General features: G+C 36.0%; 2 protein-coding genes across 2 annotated transcripts in view; both read left to right on the forward strand.

Annotated features, from left to right (window-relative positions):
- The window catches only part of LOC122813875 (zinc finger protein 501-like), an 838273-nt gene extending 825899 nt beyond the window's left edge, over positions 1-12374 (forward strand). Inside the window, exon 5 of the mRNA XM_044086415.1 lies at positions 10677-12374. Coding sequence (XP_043942350.1) covers positions 10677-11641 — 965 coding nt within the window. The 3' untranslated portion in view covers positions 11642-12374. The remainder of the gene's footprint in view (positions 1-10676) is intronic.
- LOC122813874 (zinc finger protein 578-like) overlaps positions 1-16099 on the forward strand; it is an 890730-nt gene that overhangs the window by 529245 nt on the left and 345386 nt on the right. The window lies entirely within an intron of this gene.

Here is a 16099-nt window from a genome sequence, read left to right on the forward strand (position 1 = left end):
ATGCTCCAGGGACCTAAACCTCAGCACAAAAATAAATAGGACATGCTGGAGGGACAGATTCATTTCCCAGAGGCTCCCCTCACTCTGGAATAGAATCCCAATTCATGTTAGACATAGCCCCTCGCTGACCCTCTTCAAGCGAAATCTGGACGCGTGGATGGGAAATCACAAATTCACCCCTGGGATCTCTTCTGTGTCCCTGCTAGACAGAGGAACAGTAAACTAATCTTAAAAGGGTACCTTCTGTGACCTACTTTACAGAGGCACAGTAGGCTAATCTAATAGGGAGGCAGAAGCCAAATACACTCTGGCTAAGCTTATAAATGCCCTAGGGCAGATAGCCTAGTATCTACCTATGGACCTATGAACACAGGGTTGAACAGACATAGCATGCCAGAGAACACCATGTTTGTGAACATGGGAGAGACATTAACATCTGTGATTCAGGAGCAGTCACCTTGTGACAGCTTCTTTATCAAATGACAGTGGAGTGGCCTAAGGTTCTACCATAACAGCTATGGTGTCTCAGCTGTTCTTGCACCCAGAAACCCATGGCTTCTCATCTGAGTATCGTCAGCTAGTGAATGTGCTGCCAAACAAACCTGGTAGTAGATGATATGTTACACACAAGAACAAGGGCCATGCTTTTATGTTTCTTCATCTTGTATTCACTGCTCTTTGAAGATGAAAAAAAAACAGATGAAGTGATAGCAGCTTTAACTACAGGTCATTTGTTCCACTTTTGTTACTTTCTTTGCTAAATATGCTTTTTAAAACCAGGTTAGCCCATTAATCACTGGACTTGGGCACCAGTACCTGTTTTAGGATACCTGCAGGACTACTGTCTGGTTAAGTAACATTTTAAGTCGCACAGTACAGAGGTGAAGTCGGAAGGAATCAAGCCCATAACCGCAGGATAAAATTTAACAGCTCACAACTTTAAACCACGCAGTCCAACGTAGTAGCACAAACCACAGTAAAAACACAATGCTGCTCCGGCACAATAAAGGCTGCCCCTTTTCCCACGAACCAAAACTGCTGTTGCAATCACAAAAGTAAAACGATGTTCCAACGGATAATTTAAATATATTTATTTAATGAAAAGAAGTATAAAAAAACAGAAAAAGTAACTGATTAAGCGCTTTCGTCTCCTTAACGGAGACTTCTTCAGAATCCAGCTGCTCTTATCAATTCGTACATTTTATATCAAAGCATTGGTAGCCTATTGGCTAAAATTCAACAATTTCTTTAATTGAACAAACTGTTAGTTTAAACCAATTTAGTTTATACCAAATTAAAAGGGCTAGGTCATAGTTTAAAGTCTGTACACAACTATTTGGAACGTTACATTTTAAAAAAGTGTGGTGAACAACAAACACAAATACTAGTTCAAACATCATAAATATAATAAATATGAATATAAATATAAATAGTACGCACCCCCCGATCGCTCAACATTCCATATTAATTATCTTAAAATCATGCAAAAGCAATCATTACTGCTTATAAATAGTATTTCATTGTTTTGTGTATCTGTAAACATATGCATGAAGAAGTCAAATGTATACAATAGCATAAATATACTTGTGAAAATATGTATATATAAAAAATGTATAAAAAATATATGTGTGTGTCACATATATATAATAACCCATAATAAAAAATAATAAATAAATATATACATATACCTACATACCAAATATTTTAAAAACTTATTAAAAAATCTTTTTTAAAAAATGTGTATCAGTGGATAGAAACTACCAGTGAAATCAAGAGTTAAAATTATACAGCGGATCATTAAAAATCTCTTACTATTACTGTGTTTGTAAATATAAAACTTGAAAGTTAAAAAAATCAACATCTTAAAATGTTAAAATATGTTGTTGGTTATTAAAAGAGGTTATTAATTAATAAGAAATAAATAAGAAGAGGTTATTAATTAATAAGAAATAAAAAAAATAAAAAGCTCTTATGTCAGAATACATTTAACATTTTACTTTTTTTGGGTCCATTGCCAGTCGTTTTAGTGCAGGAGTAATGGATATATGGTCATTTAGTCCCTTTCCACTACAAGCATCCAACCTTAACTGCCAGATCATTTCCCTATACTCTAACTTTGTTTCCCAGTCTCCTTCTCTATCCATGGGCTCAATCTCCTCTAACACCCAAAACTTAAAATCTGCTTTTTTTACATTCCAATGCATGCCTGTATAGTGCATTATTGTCGTTGTGTTTGTTAATGTCCCTGGTGTGTTCATATATTCTGTTTCTGAGGTGACGTTCAGTTTTACCTATGTAGTAACTCCCACAGGCCTTTCAAAATACTAGGTAAACTACACCTTTAGAGTAACAACTATTGTATCTTTTAGCTTTTAAAGTTAGGTGGAGACTCGGTATTCTTACCTCACAACTTTAACCATCAGATCTGTATTATCAGATGCTCTGATGATGAAGTTTCATGACCAAAGTTGGAGATCATCTAGATGGTATGGACCTTTGTGAACCTTCCTGACAATGAGATGCATAAAGACAATGGATCATTTTTGTTGAGCACATTCAACTGCATTCACTTCATTTGATAGCAAATTGTTGAAGATTGGTATTGGTATATAATGGCAAAACATTTGAGTTTCAAACTTTGTATCCTTCAGAAAAAAACGTAGGTTGATAGCTGAACACTAAACTAATGGCATGAAGGTCCATTTTAAGCCTAGCCAGTAATCTGTGGGTGAAGACATATAACCATTTTTGCCAGTCCCACCCAGTACTAATGCAACTTATGTTATTCTATAAACTTTCTACGTATGTAAGTGCAATATTTAAAATCTGGCCCTGATTGTGGGTCTTTATCCCACAATATTTTTTGGCTTTGACTCCTGTTTTTCTGCTAAGAGGTTCACAGCTATTTCCCTAGCCATGATTATTTTTCTTCTATAAATTGGTGGTGTGCAGAGAAAATGATCTTGAAATAAATGCAGAAAAGTGCAGCATAGTAGCAAAATAAACCAGTCCCACCTTATATCTTTTAAATGGCACTCGTCTTTTGACCAACCGTGTTATAAGAGACCTGGATACTTATGTGGACAGTTCATTCTCATTCAGCCGTCATGTTTACACTGTAGTCAAGAAATCCTTCTATCTGGCCTAGTTAATTTCCAAAGGCATGTCTTCAAGATCCAGAAAAGTCATCCCGCCACTGTACCTTTTCTTTAACATCACTGAATAGAGCACACTCTCTGGTATGCATAAATCAAAGCATATTGCTTATCTAGTCCAGCCTCAAAAATACCTTAACAGAAAAATCATAGAGTTAAATCTTACAACTACCTCAACAGTTTAACACAAATCTTCTTATACTTGGTAGCTTACAATCTGCTCTATGATGACCTGTGCCTTGCTTTTCAAGCCATGAAAGACCCGGTCCTATTTGTCCTTCTGTTTCATTGCAAAGCCAGAGTCTGTACAAGTACCTGCACTTGGAACCTAAATTTACACCAACTAAACAAGAATCATTGGAGAGGTAGGTTCCCAGCGTACGGAGTAAGTTACTATTACAAGTCAAAGCACTACTATAACTGCTGTACAAACATATTAGTACAGTCGAAGTTAAACAAATTGAAGCTGAAGTTATGGAATACCTGCAAAGTGAAGGATTTAGTGTAGAAAGTTTTACACTGTAAAGACTTAATGGATAGATACAAATTTAGTAGCCCTGTTCGATTTGAGAGGTAAGTACTATTAACTGCCTGAAAAGTGAGGCATAAACTTTTAAATATGGCTACTTAAAGGTGTATATCATTAGGCATTCCTCCTGATTGTTTGCTTAGTATTGTTCCTATGTTCCTATAAATGTTTAATTGATGTTATATGCATAGGTTGTGCACCTGTTACTGTTTACTTGTATTTTTTTACCTTGATTGTTGTTCATTAAGTGTTTGCAGTATTTTGTGATTGTACATATGACAGTAGATTGTGAATAGGTTGTGGAACAGTTAGAAGGCTGTGTCAGTTGCACACAGTAAATAATGTACAATACACTGTATAAGAACTGTGTGTGTGTATAATTTTATTTATTGATATATATATATATATATATATATATATATATATATATATAATACGTGTGTATGTGTGTATATATATATATATATATATATATATATATATATATATATATATGTATATATATATATATAAATATATGTGTGTGTATGTGTGTATATATATATATATATATATATATATATATATATGTATATATAAATAATATGGATTTTACTTTATCATACAGCACATTTATTGATGTGAATAATGTTGACACCAAGTGATCGACATTATTCATGTTGACATGCTGCTATGCATGAGCTGAGCCTCAATCTCATTGTATGCAGAAATATTTCAACTAAACTGGAAAGAAAAAGAAAACAACATTTTTTGCAGGAAGGCTGCTGCTAATGCACCCCCCCCACACTAATTATATATTCTAACTCTGTGAACCCCAAGAATCATCCAATCTGCTACTTTTGTCGGCAGGTGTTAACCATCTTTTCAGTCAATCAAATTGTGTCGACTAAACAAGATGTCTATAAACGTGGTGTTTGACAAATGTTGCAACTACCATACACACACGTGTATATAGATATGTGCATATATATATATATATATATATATATATATATATATATATATATATATATACACACATACACACATATGCGTGTGTGTGTGTCTGTATATATATATATATATATATATATATATATATATATTTATTTATTTTATGGTATACTTGCAAATATAAAAACACTGTGTACATTTAATGTAGATTATATGCCAAGAAGTCGAAGTATAGTTTCAAGTAATTGAAGCATAATGCACTATAAATGTAATATTCATTATAGGACATATAGAAGTATATATGGTACAAATAGTTTAATACAAAGTAGATATTTTGCGGATAATTAACCAAAACTAGGCAGGATCAAACATTATGCAAAAGACCTGACTTTCAAGTTATCTGTATGCTGCACACCCAAGAACTGTATGCACAGACACTGTGGAATAGTTGAGGATTAAGCATTAGACAGTAGTGTGAGTTATACACCTGAAACTGTCCAATCAGGATTCTTAGACTGAGCTCTTCATGAGATTATGACTGCATAGTTCAAGAAAATTAAAGCTTCACTTGAAGCAAGAAAAAAAAATCACAGCTGTTTAGTGAAGAAAATCATGTCCATTCTCTTTTCATCAGTAAATGCTGTGAAGCATCTGCAGCAGCAGCCATATCAGAAAAGTTTAGTTGTCTTAAAGGGACAATCCCAGGGATTTTTGTGTTTTGATTCTATCTTTGTTTACATTTCAGGCTTGCCTTTCTGTGCATGCACACCTTTGGCTGAGAGGGATGGGGGAAGAGAGCCTGCAGGAAGTTTCAAAGGTGTCAGCCACATTCCATCTCAAATTGCAGTTGTACTGACAACAGCTTTCCTTGTGAGCCATTCATTAGTGTAATCAGTGCATTTTACCCATTGAGAAAAGTAGCTTTTCAGGCATTTTATGACCTGACAGCTGCTGCTACTCTACAAAGCACATCAGCAATGCAAGGCTTTTAAAACATTAGTAAACTTTTTTTTTGTTTCTTTCACATTTTATTCTGTGGTGACTGTAAATTCTGGCCAGCTACAAAAAGTTTATGCCATGGCTTCTACCTATATAAAGCATCTGAGTGAGACAAACATTTGTGGAAACCATACTTCTCTCTCTCATTTCATGTTTTACTGTGTTCTGATTTTTGAATACTAGCCCGGTGTTGATTTTTGAATACTAGCCTGGTGTTGTCACTTTCTGACCTGCTAATAATTCCATAGAAAGCAAGTGTGTGACAGTCAGCTGGAGCATTAGTGAACACAGTCTTCCGTTCCTTTTTCAGTTTCTAGTTTGCTGATTTTTGAATACTACTAGACAAATGCACTATTTTTTATGAGCAGGCTGCTTGTACAACTCTAGAAGCATGACTGATGCAAAGTTTAAAAGTTAGTAAACACCCATCTTTTCCTTTCACTTCATATTGTATTTTTGCTGATTTCGAGCTACAAGCCAAATGCACTTCCTAGTGTACATGATACATCTTAGTGAGTTGCTGCATTGTATTATTTCAGTAATTCTTTCTCTTTTAGCCTTATGTCAGTATGAATCTGTTTCTAGTTCTACTGTTAAAACAAATAACTGAATTGATACTGTACAGCTTTTTTGCAGTACCTAACGAGTGTCTGATTCCTGGTCTGATGATGATGATTAGGCCTACATGGCAACATTTAAACTGTTTCCATTCCAACTTACATGATAGCATACCTCTCGACCTCTTAGCACAAAATATCTGGACAAAGCCTAAAGTAATAAGGAACAAATGCCCAAAAATAGAGAGAATTTTTAAATGTTGCTCTTATAAACTTCGAAAGTTGCTAGACTAACAGGATTTCTTAGTGTCCATTTTGTGAAGGATATGAAGTCAGAGACTCAAATGTGTGTTATTATTTAGTAACTTCAATCCTCAGTGATTTGCCAGAAAATCAAAATTTTATGAGGTACAGACCAAAAAAATGAGGCAAAAATCTATCCATTCAGGGAAAATCTGGACAGATGAGAGGTATGCATGGTAGTGATGATTGAGCAAAGTTTCAGAAAGTTGTGTAAAATCTTACCATGACAGCTGATGTCCTTCTCTTCTCTAGTGCAGTATTCGGTACAGAAGTGATGTACTGCCGAGGACAGCCTGTCACTTGGCCAGTATAAATAAGCTTAAAAGAAATCTTGGTTCTGTTGTACATCGCATTAATGCTCCCCACACAGAACACGGGTCATAAAAGAGACTTATGGATGCAACTACCTAGAACTGTATTGCTCCAGAAGAGAACAGTCCTCATAAGACAAAGGAGTGCATACACATCCAGAAGGAAAAAAATGCAGAATAAACAAGAGGGGGTTGGAGGGAGGGAGGGAATACTGCAACATAGAAGAACAGGACATCTACTGTTATGGTAAGATTTTACCCAACTTTACTATGTCATTCTATATCACTGTTACAGTATTCAGTACAGAATGGAGAGTAAAAAAGTTCAACAGAATGAGAGGTGGAAGGCTGAGGAGAGCCCTCAAAAAATCCTCATAGAATAGTTTCAACAAAACCTGCTCTGGCCATATAAACCATATTCAACTTATAATGCTTAGTAACAGTATGCACTGAAGACCAAGTAGCAACTTCAAGGATGGAATGATGTCCAAACCCCTGAAAAATGTCACCAAAATAGGCAACAACCCAAGTGGAATGAGCTCTAACAAAAGCAGACAGAGATTTGCCATGAAAGGAATTACAAAAATAAATGACCTTGGATATCCTGGTGGAGATGGTTTGTTTGGAAAAAGCCAAACCCAAAGACCTGGAATGACAGTAAACAAAAAGCTGATCAGACTTATGAATAGTCCTAGTTTTATCCAAATAGTACCTGAGCTGTCTCTGCAAATCCAAGGTATACAGGACCCTCACACTAGCAGACTGAGGAGAAGGGAAAAAGGAAGGTAGTTGTACTGACTGATTTAAGGACATCTCTTTGACTACCTTGGGCATAAAAGGAGGATTAGTACACAGGGATTCCCTGTCCCTGTGATAAAACAAAAAAGCAAGAATGGCCATAAGGGTCTGCAGCTTAGAAACCTTCTGAACAGAAGTAAGAGCCAGCAGCAAAACAGTTGTCCAGGTACAATATCGCAAAGAAGCAGAATCTACAGGCTCAATAGAAGCCTGAGTCAACTTTTCTTAAACAAAATTAAGGTCCCAAAGAGAAAGAATAGGCTTTCTTGGAGGTCTGATATGCAGAGTGCCTTTAAGAAATTGTTTGATCTCAAAAGGGGAGGTCAAAAGAGGATTCAAGGGTAGACAACAAAATGCCTGCCAAATGGGCTTTCATAGAAGAATAGGCCAGCTATGAAAATTTTCTGATTAAGGGTTTCCTTGCCTCCTGTAAAACCCTGAACATGTCCTCAGAAAATAGGTGCCTGAAAGGGATCAAGCCCCTATCACCCTCAATGTTAGTTGCAGAGTGGACAAGTGGGGATGGAAGACAGACCTCTTGTCCAGTGAGGAGATCCAACTGGTGAGGTGACTTGTGATGACTGCCTGTGGCCAGATGCATTATTTCTGACAGAGTCATCTGCAATGAATTTTTAAAGTCTGCCAATTCACTGTAGTCCCAAATATATGTTCCAAATTACCTCCTCCTTCCCCATCAAACATCCAACATTTGCAATCTACCTGAGGAAACATTCTCTGAGTCTGCTCGAGGTATTAAAATACCTATGCAAACACTTCTAAGCAAAAATCCTAAACTTTCTTGACTGATGCAAATTTGGGAGCCTTATATATACCCTCTCCTTGTTTCTTTGTGAACTTTCTAACCTCCGCTGATTCCTACAACTATCATGCAATACTTTATATGCCCTGCTAATTTCCCCCTGCTAATTATAAATACAAACTCTGTGATCACACATTCCACAAGGAAAGGACATATTCCCCTACTCAAGGATTGCCAGTCTCACGCACCTGTCAAATACCTGTCTGCATCGACCAAATGGTGTCACTCCATAGGTCTCAACCAATCAGTAATAAATCCAGAGAAAATCAGGGACACTTTTAAAATATTAGTACTATCAACTTGAGACACTGACAGAATAAGGTGAATTAATTGACATCTTTTGAAGTTAAAGAAGTCTACAACTCTTAATTATTGTCACTATTTACTAAGTGTAATCCACCACCTTTCATCCAAATTTCATTAGTTCTGGGAGGGATTAAGAGGAACAGAGCTTAAATTTGAGTCAAAATCAGGGACAGAGGTGTGTGTCACTCTTCTCGATGTTGGAGCACTTGCCGTTCACTCCAAAGCTTGGCACCCATACGTACATGCACACACACACACACACACACACACGCATATATAATATATATATATATATACACACAAACACAGATATAGTATATATACACACAGACACAACCACACACACACAAATACATTCTAACATAAACACACAACCGAACCATTAGTATAATCAGTAAAATGTACAAGGTAGAAAAGGAATGCTGTTACTGGTGACTCCAAACAAAATCTACTTGAATTACTTAACATCGATCTCTGATTCTTCATTTGTACTACAAATAATCTCACAGTGCAGTTCACTGTGTCATAGCTTCCTGAATTGGGAACTCTTCTGTGAAAACTGTGAATTACGCTGTGACATACCTCTCACCTGGTGTTGCATAACATCTGTGATTTTGCTTTATATTTTTGCCCTGTTCCTAGTAAAAGTTTTTGAATATCTGGTAACTCGATGAGAATTACAGTCAGATAGTAATGCCAGACCTTGAGTTTCATCCTTTGTATTGTTCTGAAAATGCATATTGTTGCAAAACCTGTTCTGTTAACCGTTTTAAGTCAGAGTAATATTTAAAAAAATGCCCTTAATTTTGTTGATGTTTTGCCCTTATTAATTGTTACTTTGTCCTGAAGTCTTGAGCATAGAAGTTGAGAGGCAATAACCATAAGTGAGTTTACAGAAGTGGAGGAATATGGAATCAATACCTCTTGCTTAACCTTTTCACTCAGTATACAGATTCAGCTACTGCTTTATTTTAAAATCTTTTCTCAACTTATTTCTTTCTTCAAACATAGTTGTAATGTAGTGCCTTAATTCTGACACTAAACTAATAGATTTCCAGTCTGAACAAACATAAAGGCCCACATAAATTGAACTGCACTTCCTGTTTATAATTTTGTTTTAATGCTAAAACTCTCAGAACTGTTTCGTAATGCCAAGACCGTATTGTATAAAAGCAGTAAATCTTGGATAGGGTGTTTAATCATGCAGATTTTACATGGTAACCGTGTGTTGTTACTACAGTAAATAGCTGTTTATAAGTTCAGAAACAGTAGCAAACTTTAGCAAAATACAAATATTGCCTAGAACCATGAAGGACCAAGCTGTATTGTCTGATGGTAAAAATTACATCAGGATTAGCAGACTGAGAGGGATTAAAAGCATCCAGAAGAATGCAAAACAAGCTAGTTACAGGGTGAATATGGGCAGAAAAAAACAGGCTGTATTACTATTTCTGTAACAGTTTATTTTTAGGAAATTTAAGCAGCAAAAGCAAGACCGAGCATGAGAGGTGAGATGGAGTGGATTTTGTTATAAAATCATTTAAAGACGTAACATACAGCAGGTTGACTAGAGAGAAAAGGAGTATAGCTGAAGGTAATTAGTCGAAGAGAAGGGAAGGGGAAGGTACAGAGACCATCCTGCGAAGCACTTGTCACTTGTAAGCTGCAACAGTAAATACAGGAAGTTAGATGTGAAGAAATAAGTGGACAGCATGGCAAAGGACAGTGAAAATGGGTGGGTACATCATAATGTACGAATCTTAAGAGGCAGTTAAAGTTGTAGTTTAGGCCATTTAAGGTAAGTATATATGTGAGATTCTGTTTTGACAGAACAAAATGTCGATACAAAAATAAAACAAATCCAGAACACTTTAATTGGCCAACAGTACTTTCATGCTATTGTGATTTAAATAACTAACATATTTATTTCACTGTCATAATAAAATAATAAAAATCTGTTTTTAGGTATTGAAAGGACTAAGTGGAGTGCAAGTTACAGTCAGCTGCCGTCGTTTGGGACACCCCAGTCGCATCTTCCAGCAGAGAACATGCATCAGTGTGTTCAGCCTGTGAAGGGCTGTGCCAAGTTTCATCTCACCTCTGTACCACAACCAGGCACAGGGCATAACTGCAGCAAGAGCTCTGAATGTGACAAAAGTCCAAGAACTCACAAGAAGAAACTGTATAAATGCACTCGGTGTAGTAAGTGTTTTACACGTCGCCGTAACCTAAAACAACATTATGCAGTTCACACGGGAGAGAAAACATATAAATGTGCTGAGTGCAGTAAGTGTTTCGCATCTCGCAGCAGCCTTCGCCAGCATCATACTGTTCACACAGAGAATAAACCATACAAGTGTACTGAATGCAGTAAGTCATTCACACGTCTGAGTAGTCTTCGAGAGCATCGTGCAATCCATACAGCAGAGAGCCCTTATAAGTGTACTGAATGCAGTAAGTGTTTCACACGTCTCAGCAGTCTTCGAGAGCATCATTCTGTTCACACAGCAGAGCGGCCGTACAAATGCTCTGAATGTGGTAAGTGTTTTACACAAAAGCGACACTTAAAATATCATCAGAAGACACACACAGGAAATACTCCATATAAATGTTTCGAATGTGGTAAGTGCTTTGCATGTCCCAGCTACCTTCAACAGCACCATGCCACTCACACAGGAGCAAAACCATATAAATGTACTGAGTGCAGTAAGTGTTTTACACGTCTGAGTAGTCTACAAATTCATGAAAACCAGCATACAGGAGAAAAACCGTATAAATGTGCTCAGTGCAGTAAGTGTTTTACACGTCGTCGTAACTTAAAACAGCATTATGCAACTCACACGGGAGAAAAACCATTTAAATGTACTGTATGCAGTAAGTGTTTCACACGTGTCAGTTACCTTCGACAGCATCAGGCGAGGCATGCATGAAGAAATGTGAATAAAATTCAGTAAGGAATACTTCAGAAGACTGTAACTAATATTGAAAACAGCCTTGACATCCAGTAATAAAGGCCAAGCTATAAACCAGTTTGCTGTTCCTGTTCTAACTTATAGTTTTGGTGTAGCTGACCAAATGGGTCCGAATGGAGTGATGGTAAAATCAGCAAGAATCTTCATGAGTACTTTCACAAGGTAGACCCTTTTTGTTTGCCAAATTTAACCAAGACGACACTGCTGTATAGACTGCATTTTATACAGCATATATCTTGGACAGAAGTGGGTTAAAAAATTAAAAACACAGGTGGGTGCACAGTTCTCACTTTGGTGCCAGGACTGTAAAAAATGACAGTGTAGAATCCTTACGACATGGAAACATTCTGTAACGGGTTTAGGCCAGGCTCAGGGGGAGGATGGCCCCCCCCCATTGTAGAAAGAACTAGTAGACCACAAAATCTGACATGCCTAAAAAGAGCCATAAAGATGATAGCGGGGACTGTTAAGAATAAGGAAGACATTATGTATTGTTACTATTATCCAAGAAGCCCAGAATTTCCAGATAGAAGGTATTCAAAAAGACTGAGAGAAAATAGATGAAAGAAAACTTCTCTCTCAAGAAAAACGTTCAAAACTCAAATGCAAGTTTGTATTCTTTAATACAACAGATCCATGAAAAACATTATATAGACCAAGAAACATTGTGCCGTTTGGAAAAAGAAGCAACTGAGGAATTGTGAAAATATAAAGAGCAAAACCTAGAGATTTTTGAAAGATATAAAAAAGAAACATTGACATGGGAAAGAGAGAGAAATCTGATATGGTGCACTATTTATGCAAATGAGAAAGCCAATGTAATTAATACACAAAATCTGTTCCATAGACATTTGAATAGAAATGCAGGCAAAGGCACCCAGATATGAAAAATTTCACAGTACAAAAAGATAAGATCAGAAAGAGGGAACACAAACAGATTAGTAAAGTAGAAGTTAAACAAATTGAAGCTGAAGTTATGGAATACCTACAAAGTGAAGGATTTAGTGTAGAAAGTTTAACACATTTTTGTCACAGCGTGATGAAACCATGAGTCCCAAAAGTAAGAAGAAGTGGGTACAGTGGGAAACATCTGAAGAAGAAATATGGACATAGGATAGAAAAAGAAATTTAACATGGTGCAATATTTATGCAGAGTAGAAAGCAAAACTAATCAATGCACAAAAAAAAAAAGCACCACAGATATTTGAAGAAAAATACAGGCAAAGGCATCCATGTAGGGAAAATTTCACAATACAAGAAATAAGAAAACAAAGAGAGAAAGCAGAAAGTAATGGAGAAGTTAAAGAAATTGAGACTGAAGTTATGGATTACCTATGAAGTGAAGTATGTAATGCAGAGAATTCAACTCTGGTAACATCACAGTATGATGGAACAATGAGTCTCCAAATTAAAAAGAAACCGGTGGAACTGTAAGTGTCTAATCACTTGCTACATGAATATACTCTGGAGCCTTCAATAGGATACTAGTACAAAAGTTCAGGTGGAGTTGCAGAACATGGGAAGGTGTTGTGGAGTGATAAGCCAGTGAGTTCCCATATGAAACTGATATGAACCGATGACACAGGATGCATCTAAAGAAAATATGTTCCAGGTAGATGTTCTTGAATTTTCTTTAGAATGCCTGCAGGAAACAGAGAACAAAGACTGTGCCATCAGTTTAGAAGAAAGTGACCCAAGGGAAGACTTGTTTAATTTAATAGAGATGGATAGATATCTTAAGATCAATGGAAAAAAAATGATTACAGAATGCCAGTAAGACCCAAAATGTTAGAAGTCTGATAAAACAAATGAATACAGTAGTCAAGATTATTCACAGAAATCCATGTTGTATAACAGAAGTAAATGGGATATATTACTGTGTGGCTAAATTAACATGTAGTCTTACCACAAAACCAGGGCAATAAGGGAAAGGGAGGGGAGAAATGAAATGCCATCAGAGAAGCATCAAATAGAGAAAATTATAAAGCAATTAGGACAAGAAGTGTCTCTGTTTGAAGAGTATAGAAGAACGAATAGATCAACAAAAATACTTAAAATGATACACATTATAAAAGCAACATGCAGTATCAGAACAAGAACTATCATGCACTATTGCAAATAATAAACTAAAGATATCAGTGCAGGTAGAAAAACTTGTATGAAGATAAATATAAATGAAAAGTTCAAAATGAGCAATTCATTGTTGACCCAAAAAAGTTTTATAGAGAATTGGGAAACATAGCAAAAGGAATAGAATCACCATCAAAATATAAGAAATAGAAATTTTGGAGAAATTTCTGTGAAGACCTTGTGAAACATAACAAAGAAACAGTAAGAAGTTCTTATGTACAGGATATGAAATGGGATGAAGTAATGGCCAGAGAAATTGAAACCAAATTGGGAAAAACTCCTACTGGAAAACCCCAGGCCCAGATGTGGTATCTAACTTCTGGATAAAAGTATTAAAATCTTAATTGAGTAAGAGCTACTTATATGCACATCCCAAACAGACACCAGCCTGGTTAACAACAGTAAAAACGATACTCCTTAAGAGTGAACCTGCAAGCTACCATAAAAACTAAAAAACAACATGTTGCCCTCCGGCAATGTATAAATTATATACTGGAATTGATGCCAACTGAGTTTATAGTCATTTAGAAAAAACTCTGTCATTGTAGCAGAACAAAAGGGTAACAAAAGAGAGTCATAGGGAACAAAACATAGAAATTCATTTGATGTTAAAGTCATAATGGAGAATTGTAAAAAGGAAAAGAATGGCATGGTTTGATTACAAAAAAAGCATAACAGCAACCCATGTTTATGGATAAAGGAGTGCTTAGATGTATAAGATACACCGTACATTGAGCAATTATATTACTGTGACCGTGAAACAGTGAACAGTGACAAAGTACTTTGCAGGTAAACCATGGTAAAGAACAAATTAATTTCCCATGGATAAAAATTCAAAGGGGGATATTCCAGGGTACCCGTTTGTCACCAGTGGTCTTTTGTCTTGTCCTTAACCCATTAAAAGCTGTCTATTTAACAGATTAAGTCATGGTTAAAATTTGGCTCCAAGAAAACAACCAAGTCAAAGTGTAAAGACCTCTCATCTTCTTTTAGTGGATAACTCAAAACTGTGTAGCTCATCAGATGAGGAGCTGAAAGCACAACTGCAAGTGGACAAAACTTTCTCAGTTGATATTAAGAATGTCAATTGGTCTTGATAGGTGTGCAAAAGGAAAATTTAAAGCAGGAAAGCTCCAGCACAAAGAAAATGTCAGTCTGGCATAGAAATGTGATACAAAAGGAACCTGAATAGGAGAGAGTGTGTAAATATTTGGGAAATGAAGGATCAACAATAAAACATGAACAAATGCAAACAAAACTCAAAAATATTTTAGAAAACTAAAATTAATACTGAAAACAGCCTGACACCTAGGAACAAAGTCCTAGCTAAAAACAATTTCCTTTTCCTGTTCAAAGTTACAATCAATTTTTGGGGTGATTGACTGGTGCTAAAAGGTATTGGATCAACTGGTAAGGAAAACAAGAAAAATGCTGTACTCTTATCAAATGATATGTAAAAATCATTATCTAACAAGATTATATATTCATTGTTCTGAGGAAGCTATGGGCCTCTTCCAAATTAATTACATATCTAGACCTGTAATCGTACGACTGCCTATATATTTGCTGTCTTCATCAGATCTGAACATAAAGAGAAAGATTTGAAACATGAAGAGAATAAAACAAGAACAAATGTGAATAAAAGTAAGGAAAATTTTAGAAGACTTTAATTCTGAAAACAGAGTTGACATCTAGGAACAAAATTCAAGCTATAAACCAATTTGCTGTTCCTGTCCTAACGTACAGTTTTGGAGTGACTGACTAGCCCAAAAACATGTTGGATAGATTAGACAGTAATACAAGATGGATGCTTCATGCTCACCAAATGATTTATAAAAATCAGTGCATAACAAGATTATATATGCCCCGTTCCGAAGGAGGGATGGGCCTCCTTGAAATTGATTACATGTATAGATCTGCAATTGTGGGACTGCATACATATCTTTTGACCTCACAAAACCCAAATGTAGTGAACATTTTGAAACATGAAGAGAATAAATCTAAGATGATGTGTCTGCTTAGTCTAGCATATTGGTGTCAAGGAATGGAAATCAAACCAGAAGTAGATAAAAGTCAGGCAGCAACTGAAAGTGCCAAAAAAACAAAAGAAAGAATATAAGATGAAGGACAAGATGAGAAGGCAAAAAATGTGGAAAATGCATAAATATAGTTGCAAGTGTAGAAATCTGCTGAAAGAATCTCCTGTTGATCATGATCGAACACAGGAATGGTGAAGGAGAGGCAAATTCAAACCAAGAGATGAAAGGTTAATTTGGCAGCCCAAGA

This window comes from Protopterus annectens, chromosome 10.part0 (genome assembly GCF_019279795.1).
Source record: "Protopterus annectens isolate FY-2018-M chromosome 10.part0, PAN1.0, whole genome shotgun sequence".
NCBI classification, from domain to species: Eukaryota; Metazoa; Chordata; order Ceratodontiformes; family Protopteridae; genus Protopterus; species Protopterus annectens.